The sequence below is a fragment of the Aquarana catesbeiana genome, linkage group LG04 (genome assembly GCF_042186555.1).
Source record: "Aquarana catesbeiana isolate 2022-GZ linkage group LG04, ASM4218655v1, whole genome shotgun sequence".
Classification (NCBI taxonomy): Eukaryota; Metazoa; Chordata; class Amphibia; order Anura; family Ranidae; genus Aquarana; species Aquarana catesbeiana.
In genome coordinates this window covers 555,251,410-555,263,588 of record NC_133327.1, presented here as the reverse complement: position 1 = coordinate 555,263,588, position 12,179 = coordinate 555,251,410, and the positions used below count along the sequence as shown (strand labels likewise).

General features: G+C 44.7%; 1 protein-coding gene across 1 annotated transcript in view; it reads right to left on the bottom strand.

Annotated features, from left to right (window-relative positions):
- Nucleotides 1-9,722, bottom strand: part of SPRTN (SprT-like N-terminal domain) — a 29,306-nt gene extending 19,584 nt beyond the window's left edge. Inside the window, exon 1 of the mRNA XM_073627977.1 lies at nucleotides 9,364-9,722. Within this exon, the coding sequence (XP_073484078.1) occupies nucleotides 9,364-9,617 (254 nt within the window). The 5' untranslated portion in view covers nucleotides 9,618-9,722. The remainder of the gene's footprint in view (nucleotides 1-9,363) is intronic.
- Between the last annotated feature and the right edge of the window lie 2,457 nt (nucleotides 9,723-12,179).

Here is a 12,179-nt window from a genome sequence, read left to right as displayed (position 1 = left end):
CCAAAAACGCAGTGTTAGCGGGATCAGCCCAGATACCTGCTAGCACCTGCGTTTTGCCCCTCCGCCCGGCCCACCCAAGTGCAGTATCGATCGATCACTGTCACTTACAAAACACTAAACGCATAACTGCAGCGTTCGCAGAGTCAGGCCTGATCCCTGCGATCGCTAACAGTTTTTTTGGTAGCGTTTTGGTGAACTGGCAAGCACCAGCCCCAGGCAGCGTCAGGTTAGCACCAGTACCGCTAACACCCACGCACGCAGCATACGCCTCCCTTAGTGGTATAGTATCTGATCGGATCAATATCTGATCCGATCAGATCTATACTAGCGTCCCCAGCAGTTTAGGGTTCCCACAAACGCAGTGTTAGCGGGATCAGCCCAGATACCTGATAGCACCTGCGTTTTGCCCCTCCGCCCGGCCCAGCCCAGCCCACCCAAGTGCAGTATCGATCGATCACTGACACTTACAAAACACTAAACGCATAACTGCAGCGTTCGCAGAGTCAGGCCTGATCTCTGCGATCGCTAACAGTTTTTTTGGTAGCGTTTTGGTGAACTGGCAAGCACCAGCGGCCTAGTACACCCCGGTCGTAGTCAAACCAGCACTGCAGTAACACTTGGTGACGTGGCGAGTCCCATAAGTGCAGTTCAAGCTGGTGAGGTGACAAGCACAAGTAGTGTCCCGCTGCCACCAAGAAGACAAACACAGGCCCGTCGTGCCCATAGTGCCCTTCCTGCTGCATTCGCCAATCCTAATTGGGAACCCACCACTTCTGCAGCGCCCGTACTTCCCCCATTCACATCCCCAACCAAATGCAGTCGGCTGCATGAGAGGCATTTTCTTTATGTCCTCCCGAGTACCCCTACCCAACGAACCCCCAAAAAAGATGTCGTGTCTGCAGCAAGCGCGGATATAGGCGTGACACCCGCTATTATTGTCCCTCCTGTCCTGACAATCCTGGTCTTTGCATTGGTGAATATTTTGAACGCTACCATACACTAGTTGAGTATTAGCGTAGGGTACAGCATTGCACAGACTAGACACACTTTCACAGGGTCTCCCAAGATGCCATCGCATTTTGAGAGACCCGAACCTGGAACCGGTTACAGTTATAAAAGTTAGTTACAAAAAAAAGTGTAAAAAAAAAAAAAAAAAAAAAAAAAAACACATACAAAAATATAAAATAAAAAAAAAATAGTTGTCGTTTTATTGTTCTTTCTCTCTCTATTCTCTCTCTCTATTGTTCTGTTCTTTTTTACTGTATTCTATTCTGCAATGTTTTATTGTTATTATGTTTTATCATGTTTGCTTTTCAGGTATGCAATTTTTTATACCTTACCGTTTACTGTGCTTTATTGTTAACCATTTTTTTCTCTTCAGGTACGCCATTCACGACTTTGAGTGGTTATACCAGAATGATGCCTGCAGGTTTAGGTATCATCTTGGTATCATTCTTTTCAGCCAGCGGTCGGCTTTCATGTAAAAGCAATCCTAGCGGCTAATTAGCCTCTAGACTGCTTTTACAAGCAGTGGGAGGGAATGCCCCCCCCCCCCCCCACGTCTTCCGTGTTTTTCTCTGGCTCTCCTGTCTCAACAGGGAACCTGAAAATGCAGCCGGTGATTCAGCCAGCTGACCATAGAGCTGATCAGAGACCAGAGTGGCTCCAAACATCTCTATGGCCTAAGAAACCGGAAGCTACGAGCATTTTATGACTTAGATTTCGCCGGATGTAAACAGCGCCATTGGGAAATTGGGAAAGCATTTTATCACACCGATCTTGGTGTGGTCAGATGCTTTGAGGGCAGAGGAGAAATTTAGGGTCTAATAGACCCCAATTTTTGCAAAAAAGAGTACCTGTCACTACCTATTGCTATGATAGGGGATATTTACAGTCCCTGAGATAACAATAAAAATGATTAAAAAAAAAAAAAAAAATGAAAGGAACAGTTTAAAAATAAGATAAAAAAATAATAATAATAAAGAAAAAAAAAAAAAAAAAAAAAAAAAAAAAAAGCACCCCTGTCCTCCCTGCTCTCGCGCTTAGGCGAACGCAAGCGTCGGTCTGGCGTCAAATGTAAACAGCAATTGCACCATGCATGTGAGGTATCGCCGCGAAGGTCAGATCGAGGGCAGTAAGTTTAGCAGTAGACCTCCTCTGTAAATCTAAAGTGGTAACCTGTAAAGGCTTTTAAAGGCTTTTAAAAATGTATTTAGTTTGTCGCCACTGCACGTTTGTGCGCAATTTTAAAGCATGTCATGTTTGGTATCCATGTACTCGGCCTAAGATCATCTTTTTTATTTCATCAAACATTTGGGCAATATAGTGTGTTTTAGTGCATTAAAATGTAAAAAAGTGTGTTTTTTCCCCAAAAAATGCGTTTGAAAAATCGCTGCGCAAATACTGTGTGAAAAAAAAAAATGAAACACCCACCATTTTAATCTGTAGGGCATTTGCTTTAAAAAAAATATATAATGTTTGGGGGTTCAAAGTAATTTTCTTGCAAAAAAAAATTATTTTTTTATGTAAACAATAAGTGTCAGAAAGGGCTTTGTCTTCAAGTGGTTAGAAGAGTGGGTGATGTGTGACATAAGCTTCTAGATGTTGTGCATAAAATGCCAGGACAGTTCAAAACCCCCCCAAATGACCCCATTTTGGAAAGTAGACACCCCAAGCTATTTGCTGAGAGTCATGTTGAGTCCATGGAATAATTTATATTGTGACACAAGTTGCGGGAAAGAGACAATTTTTTATTTTTTTTATTTTTTTTTGCGCAAAGTTGTCACTAAATGATATATTGCTCAAACATGCCATGGGAATATGTGAAATTACACCCCAAAATACATTCTGCTGCTTCTCCTGAGTACGGGGATACCACATGTGTGAGACTTTTTGGGAGCCTAGCCGCGTACGGGACCCTGAAAACCAAGCACCGCCTTCAGGCTTTCTAAGGCCGTAAATTTTTGATTTCACTCTTCACTGCCTATCACAGTTTCGGAGGCCATGGAATGCCCAGGTCGCAAAAAACCCCCCCAAATGACCCCATTTTGGAAAGTAGACACCCCAAGCTATTTGATGAGAGGTATAGTGAGTATTTTGCAGACCTCACTTTTTGTCACAAAGTTTTGAAAATTGAAAAAAGAAAATTTTTTTCTCGTCTTTCTTTATTTTCAAAAACAAATGAGAGCTGCAAAATACTCACCATGCCTCTCAGCAAATAGCTTGGGGTGTCTACTTTCCAAAATGGGGTCATTTGGGGGGGGTTTGTGCCACCTGGGCATTCCATGGCCTCCGAAACTGTGATAGGCAGTGAGGAGTAAAATCAAAAATGTACGCCCTTAGAAATCCTGAAGGCAGTGATTGGTTTTCGGGGTCCCGTACGCGGCTAGGCTCCCAAAAAGTCCCACACATGTGGTATCCCCATACTCAGGAGAAGCAGCTAAATGTATTTTGGGGTGCAATTCCACATATGCCCATGGCCTGTGTGAGCAATATATCATTTAGTGACAACTTTGTGCAAAAAAAAAAAAAAAAAATTGTCACTTTCCCGCAACTTGTGTCAAAATATAAAACATTCCATGGACTCAACATGCCTCAAAGCAAATAGCTTGGGGTGTCTACTTTCCAAAATGGGGTCATTTGGGGGGGTTTTATGTCATCTGGGCATTTTATGGCCTTCAAAACTGTGATAGGTAGTGAGGAGTAAAATCAAAAATGTACGCCCTTAGAAATCCTGAAGGCAGTGATTGGTTTTCGGGGCCCCGTACGCGGCTAGGCTCCCAAAAAGTCCCACACATGTGGTATCCCCATACTCAGGAGAAGCAGCTAAATGTATTTTGGGGTGCAATTCCACATATGCCCATGGCCTGTGTGAGCAATATATCATTTAGTGACAACTTTTTGTAATTTTTTTTTTTTTTTTTTGTCATTATTCAATCACTTGGGACAAAAAAAATGAATATTCAATGGGCTCAACATGCCTCTCAGCAAATTCCTTGGGGTGTCTACTTTCCAAAATGGGGTCATTTGTGGGGGTTTTGTACTGCCCTGCCATTTTAGCACCTCAAGAAACGACATAGGCAGTCATAAATTAAAGGCTGTGTAAATTCCAGAAAATGTACCCTAGTTTGTAGACGCTATAACTTTTGCGCAAACCAATAAATATACACTTATTGACATTTTTTTTACCAAAGACATGTGGCCGAATACATTTTGGCCTAAATGTATGACTAAAATTGAGTTTATTGGATTTTTTTTAGAACAAAAAGTAGAAAATATCATTTTTTTTCAAAATTTTCGGTCTTTTTCCGTGTATAGCGCAAAAAATAAAAACAGCAGAGGTGATCAAATACCATCAAAAGAAAGCTCTATTTGTGGGAAGAAAAGGACGCAAATTTCGTTTGGGTACAGCATTGCATGACCGCGCAATTAGCAGTTAAAGCGACGCAGTGCCGAATTGTAAAAAGTGCTCTGGTCAGGAAGGGGGTAAAACCTTCCGGGGCTGAAGTGGTTAAGAGTGGTTAACTTTTATATTGAAAATAAAGCTTTGTTGGTCGTTAAAAAAACCTGGCTCCTAACTTTTTTACCTGGCTCCTAGATTCCAAACAAATTTGTCAAGCCCTGCAATAAACTACCCACATTTTTGGTAAAATTTAAAAGATAAGGTTTGCACCGAGTAAATAGATTCCCAACATATCAAACCTTAACCACTTGTTTACTGGGCACTTAAACCCCCTTTCCTGCCCAGACCAAATTTTCAGCTTTCAGCGCTGTCCCACTTTGAATCACAATTGCGCGGTCATACAACACTGTACCCAAATGAAATTTTTATCATTTTTTTCCCACAAATAGAGCTTTCTTTTGGAGGTATTAAATCACTGCTGGGTTTGTTATTTTTTGTTAAATAAAACGAAAAAAGACCGAAAATTTTGAAAAAACAAAAAACAAAAAAAAACCCTGCTTTTTATTTCGTTATAAAATTTTGCAAACAGGTAATTTTTCTCCTTCATTGATGTGCGCTGATAAAGCTGCACTGATGGGAACTGATAGGCAGCACTGGTGGACACTGATAGGTGGCAGCGATGGGCGCTGGTAGGTGACACTGATAGGCAGCACTGCTAGGTGGCACTGATTGGCACCACTGGGGGGCATTGATAGGTGGCACTGATATACACTGGTGGGCACAGATGTGGCTGTGCCTCTTCCTCTTCGGGACCAATGTCCCTTTCACAGAAGTTGGAGATCGGCTTTTTTTTCTCCTCACGCTGACAGCGTGAGAAAAAAAAAAAATAGATTAACGATCTTCTGTTTACATCACGTGATCAGCTGTCATTGGCTGACAGCTGATCATGTGGAAAGATGCCGCAGTCGGCCCCTCACTCCGATCCGTGATCAGCCGAGTCTCATTGACTCGGTGAACATAGAGTGCGCCGCGCACGACCGCAAGTGACGCGCGGGGAGCGCGCAAAGGGGCAGACGTCATAACGGCATCCCGGCAAAGTAGGTCCGCGCTGTAGCTGTCATTTGGCTATAGCGGGGACGTGAAGGCGTTAAAGGGGTTGTAAACCCTCATGGTTTTTCACCTTAATGCATTCTATGCATTAAAGTGAAAAACCTTCTATAGTGCAACACCCCCCCCCCCAGTGTCCGGTTATTCCAGCACCGAGAACGAGCACACCAGCCCATGCTGGTGTCTCGGATCCTGATTGGATAGATTGATAGCAGCGCAGCCATTGGCTCCTGCTGTGGTCAATCACATCCAATTGACTTGGGTGCCGGGCCGAGTCCTGCTGTCTGTGTCAATAGATACAGCAGCAGGACACGGGAGCACACCCGCACGAGTGCCACGAGGGAGAGCTCTTCTCCAACGGGGCACTTGGGAAGAGGAGGAGCGCCGCTGAGGGACCCCAGGAGGAGGATCGGGGCCACTCTGTGCAAAACCAACTGCACAGAGGAGGTAATTATGACATGTTTGTTTTTTTTAAATGAAGGTTTAGTTATCCTTTAACCACTTCCCTACCTGCCTATAGACATATGACGTCCACAGATGGGATCTCCCATCCTGGGTGGACGTCATATGACGGCCTCGGGTTCCCGGCCGCCTAGGGGGCGCGCGCGCCTGCCGCGTTGCTCGGGACGCGGTGCGTGTGCCCGGCGGCCGCGATGTCCGCCGGGCACCCGCGATTGCCCGTTAACTGGGCCGGACCATGGATCTGTGTGTGTAAACACACAGATCCATGTCCTGTCAGTTCAGAGGATCGGTCTCCTCCCCTTGTGCGTCCCCTCCCCCTACAGTTAGAAGCATTCCCTAGGAAACACATTTAACCCCTCCCCGCCCCCTAGTGGTTAACCCCTTCACTGCCTGTCACATTTACACAGTAATCAATGCAATTTTATAGTATTGATCGCTGTATAAATGTGAATGGTCCCAAAAATGGGTCAAAAGTGTCCGATGTGTCCACCATAATGTCGCAGTCACGAAAAAAAATCGCGATCGCAGCTATTACTAGTAAAAAAAAAAATAAATAAATAATTTTTTTTTAAAAAATGCCATAAATCTTTCCCGTATTTTATAGACGCTATAACTTTTGCGCAAACCAATATACGCTTATTGCGATTTTTTTTACGAAAAATATGTAGGAGAATACGTATCGGCCGAAACTGAGGAAAAATGTGTTTTTTTTTTTTTTTTTAAATTGGTATATTTATTATAGCAAAAAGTAAAAAATATTGTGTTTTTTTCAAAATTGTCGCTCTTCTTTTGTTTATAGCGCAAAAAATAAAAACCGCAGAGTTGATCAAATACCACCAAAAGAAAGCTCTATTTGTGGGGAAAAAAGGACGTCAATTTTGTTTGGGTACAACATCGCATGACCGCGCAATTGTCGTTTAAAATGCGACAGCGCTGAAAACTAAAAATTGGTCTGGGAAGGAAGGGGGTGAAAATGCCCGGTATTGAACCGGTTAAAGTGGATGTAAACCCACCACTCACCCAGTATAAACTAATGGCACAGTATTAAGGGGGTTATCGGGGGTGTGTGTAAGTGATCGAGCAGCAGCCAATGCTTTCACCTGACAGGCAGGTGTCTCCCTGCCAGTTTTACACACAATCCCAGTGGCTGAAGCCACCAGAATGTGTGTGCGAAACCCTCCGTGATCAAGTCCGTATGACGTTCGAACTTTGTAGAGAAAGGTTTAAAGCAGATTTAAAGTGATTGTAAAAGCTCATCTTGTAAAAAAAAAAAAAAAAAAAAACAGTTTAAAATAGGAATAAAAAGGTAAAACATTTGTGTATAGATATAAAAAAACATTATAAATACCCTTTTCTATAAGTGATCACATTCCCTCTGTTCTCAGCTGCGTAAGAGCTGGAGGGAGGAGAAGCAACAGCACACTGAGCTTCCCAGTGAATGGCTGTGCAGGGAGGAGGAGGGGGGTGTCAGGACAAGTCTGATCTTTGGAGAAGTGAAGGCGGAGTTCCCAGCACAACTAGAGGACTGATCACTTTGTGTCCTGTCTAATGTAGTCAGTTATTAATAGGGAAGCTGAGGGACTGGCAGGATCACCAGGGATTTCATACAAAGGAAGCAATACAAAGTGAAAAGGAGACTTTTTCATACAAGTACTTGGTACAGCAGCCACATATCAGGAATATAAAATGCTGGGGTAACAAACACTTTAAACCCTTCTATCCTTCACAGACAAGGAAGTTGCTTCTGCTTGATCTGCAACTGCCATGATGCTGCATGTGTGATCAGTTATGACACCAGCCATTTGATGGTTTAACAGTTTGGTTGAGGACACAAGAAAATGTGACAGTTAGCAATCCTGGCATTTCAGGAATGTAACTGTTTTTTGAAACCGTTAAATTGATGGGTTTAGTTCCGCTTTATGATTTACTGCTGTTCAGGGGCTCAGGGCTTCAGCAAAATGGCCGCCTCCAACAAGAAGAAACAGGAACACTGCTGGAAGCAATTTACAGCACACACTAATTTGGATGCATAATTATTCATGTATAATCTTTGCTAAAGAACATAATTTTATCAAGTTGTTATGGGTAAAGTTCTGCTTTAATGTGTTTCTACTAGGGTTGCCAACTCATCCCTTTAAAACCGAACAAATATAAATGACACAGGTTCTGTGGCTGATAAAGGTGGTAATTAAACTCACTTTGTGCCTTATCTGCATTAAATTAGCCTCAAAACCTGTGTAATTCATATATGTTCGGGTTTAAAGGGATGAGGTGGCAACCGTAGTTTCTACTGATCTCGGCAGAAGACGCCGCAAGCAAAAACACACACAAGATGTGATGAAAGGAAAGGAAGACGCTGTGATACAGGGGATGGAAGCTGCAATGATATGAAATGACACCTTCTCTTTGTAGGAAGCAGTGGCGGTCGGTGCTTAATATATTGGGGGGGTGGCAAACTAAAACCAAACCCTGCCGTGGGAGACAGACCTAAAGTGGAGTTCCACTCACTTTTACAACTCTTCAGCATCCCTCACTAAACTGTGCACTGTAAACAAATTGGGTATTTTTTTTTCTCAGCACCTACTGTATATCTGCTGTATTCATTTTTCACTTCCTCCTCCATGGCCGCGGCCCATCGCATCATTTCCTGTTTGCAATGCCTTCTGGGAAGGGGCGGCAACTTCCTCTGAAACTGCCATTGCTATAGAAACCTGACCTGAAACCTATTACACTGCTTGTGCTGCACTGAGCATGTGTGAGATCTGCAAGGATGAGATCCAGGAAGAAATACAGTCTGGCTTCAAATGCCCACACTTAAGATGGCCACGGCCTGCTGTAAGTTTATAAAATAACAAACTACTGCTATAAACTAACAAAACAGACCTTAGTTTACAGACTAACTTTACTAGAATACATTAAGCTTGTGTATTATAGGGGTATTTTTATTTAAAAAGTATCATTTCGGCCGGAACACCACTTTAAGAGCTGGGCCTCCTGGGCGAACAGGAAGTGTGTCCTGAGACTCCCTGGCCAATCGGGTCACAGGAACTGCTTACTGATTAGTCGGGAGGAAAATCAGGAAGACAATAGCGAATATTCATTCACTATTGTCACACAACTGGGAGGGCTCTGGGCCCTGAGCCCACCCCTTTTTGAAGCCAATTCTAATCCGTGCTAGTAGATTAGGGGTCGGGCGCATGGATTAGGTGGTGGTGGTGGTGGGGGTAGGAGCCGCCTCCATGGATGGGCCGCCACTGGTAGGAAGTGTGGAGGTAATCAGTGATGACAATGATGATGGAATAGAAGGTATAGAACATTCCAGGTGATCAGATCCTGGCTGTACACACACATTTACCTATTGATGACCCCCCCCCCCCATTGCCCCCACTCACAGAGTCATCTTGGGACTCCACCTGACCTCCACCCCGACCAGCTTCCCCCAGAAGAATATCTGATTGAACTGGAGGAACAAGGCATGGATGTCCGGGTTGGGGTCCAGCAGCTCCCAGGACGGGTCCACTATGGAGAGATCTTTGGGCCGATCTACAGCACCGACAGTCTCTTGAGAGGGGCGCCATGTCTGTCCCTCCGCCTCCCGATCGTACTGCTCCTGTAAGCGGACAGCCAGCAGCAGGTCATCATCCATAGCTCAGCGACTAATACCCCCCCATTCACTAACGGCTACCGGAAGTGAGATCGGCAAAGGACCAGGAAGTGGGCGGAGCACACAGGAAGTAAACAGAAGCATCAGCTGTCTCCCTTACGCGTCCCCGCCGCTTAGTGTGCATACTGCGCATGTGCAGTGCGCAATCCCGATTATCAGGCTGGTCAGCTGACACGCTGTAAAGTTACCACAGAATAGCAGATCTGTTCCAGCTCAACAGCAATCATTGCATATATGAAATAAAATTAAAATACCTTAACCATTTGTCCCCCAGAAGATTTACCCCCCCCCCCATTTATGACCAGGCCAATTTTTTGGGATACAGTACCGCGTTACTTTAACCACTTCAGTCCCAGAAGGATTTACCCCCTTCCTGACCAGAGCACTTTTTTGTGATTCGGCACTGTGTCGCTTTAACTGACAATTGCGCGGTCGTGCAACTTTACACCCAAACAAAACTGACGTCCCTTTTTCCCCACAAATAGAGCTTTCTTTTGGTGGTATTTGATCATCTCTGCGTTTTTTATTTTTTGCTCTATAAATAAAAGAGCGACAATTTTGAAAAAAAGGCAATATTTTTTACTTTTTGCTATAATAAATATCCCCCCAAAATATATATAAAAAAAATGTTTTCCTCAGTTTAGGCCGATATGTATTCTTCTACATATTTGTAGTAAAAAAAAAATCACAATAAGCGTATATTGATTGGTTTACGCAAAAGTTAGAGCGTCCACAAAATAGTGGATAGTTTTATGGCATTTTTATTATCATTTTTTTTTTTAGTAATGGCGGCGATCTGCGATTTTTATTTGGACTGCGCCATTATGGCGGACACATCGGACACTTTTGTCACAATTTTGGGACCATTGTCATTTATACAGCGATCAGAGCTATAAAAATGCATTGATTACTGTATAAATGACACTGGCAGGGAAGGGGTTAACCACTAGGGGCGATCAAGGGGTTAAGTGTGTCCTAGGGAGTGATTCTAACTGTGGGGGGGGGGGATACTATACACATGACAGCAATCATTGCTCCCGATGACAGGGAGCGGTGAACTCTGTCATATCACTAGGCAGAACGGGGGAAATGGCTTGTTTACAAAGGCATCTCCCCGTTCTTCCGCTCCGTGACACGATCGCAGGCACCAAGCGGACATCGAGTCCGTGGGACTATTTTTTTTTTAAATCAAGTATTCTTTATTGAAAACATATTTTTTTCCATTTACACATAAAAACAATCAAATAACCATTTCCCCACCTGCTGCCACATAAAATATTCCTGTTGTTTATTTTCCATAAGCAGTACATCATTTCACTCATATTCCCCTCAGACAACCTTTACCCCAACTCCAAGTCACATATTTTCTCAGTGTACAATTTTCACAGATAGTACATCATTTTCCCATTTACATAGTTGCCAACATTGAAAAAAATTTTTTAGGGACACTTTTTTGGCTGTAGGCGGAGTCTTATTAAAATAATGGGGCGGGCATGCGTTTGTAGGCGTGACACAGGGTGAAAATGGGCATGGTTTATGCAAACTAGTGGGCGTGTCTTAAGTGGGCGTGGCTCAAAGGGGGTGTGGTTAGAGTCTGAGATGAATGAGGGATGGAGAGGGAAAGGGGGGGGGGGGGGAGGGATGGAGGGACAGCAGGCCCAGATCCTACACAACAATGGAAATGTATTCTAGAAAGTTTAACAACCAGCAGATAAAGATACTCCAAACACCTGGTGTTAGCACTTCAATCATCCGGCACCATGGTTGTTATGGTGTCAGGATGATTGAAGTTCATTATTTCTATTATTACATTGTAATATAAAATGAAATCATTCAACTCACCAAAATGCCGAATCAGTGGGATCCCTGAGCGTCTCACCCGCCACGTCGACTGCCACCAGCAGAGTCCTTCCTTGCATCAGGTGCCCCCAGCAGAGTCTGTTCTTGCATCAGGTGTCCCAGCAGAGTCCGTCCTTGCATCAGTTGTCCCCAGCGGAGCCCCCCCCTTACATCAGATGTCCCCAGCGGAGCCCCCCTTTACATCAGATGTCCCCAGTGGAGTCCCCCCTTACATCAGGTGTCCCCAGCGGAGCCCCCCCTTACATCAGGTATCACCAGCGGAGCCCCCCTTACATCAGATGTCCCCAGCGGAGCCCCCCTTACATCAAGTGTCCCCAGCGGAGCCCTCCCTTACATAGGATGTCCCCAGCGGAGCCCTCCTTACATCAGGTGTCCCCAGCGGAGCCACCCCTTACATCAGGTGTCCCCAGCGGAGCCCCCCCCTTACATCAGGTGTCACCAGCGGAGCCCCCCTTACATCAGGTGTCCCCAGCGGAGCCCCCCCTTACATCAGGTGTCCCCAGCGGATCCCCCCTTACATCAGATGTCCCCAGTGGAGCCCCCCTTACATCAAGCGTCAACAGCGGAGCCCCCCCTTACATCAGGTGTCCCCAGCGGAGCCCCCCCTTACATCAGGTGTCACCAGTGGAGCCCCCCCTTACATCAGGTGTCACCAGCGGAGCCCCCCCTTACATCAGATGTCCC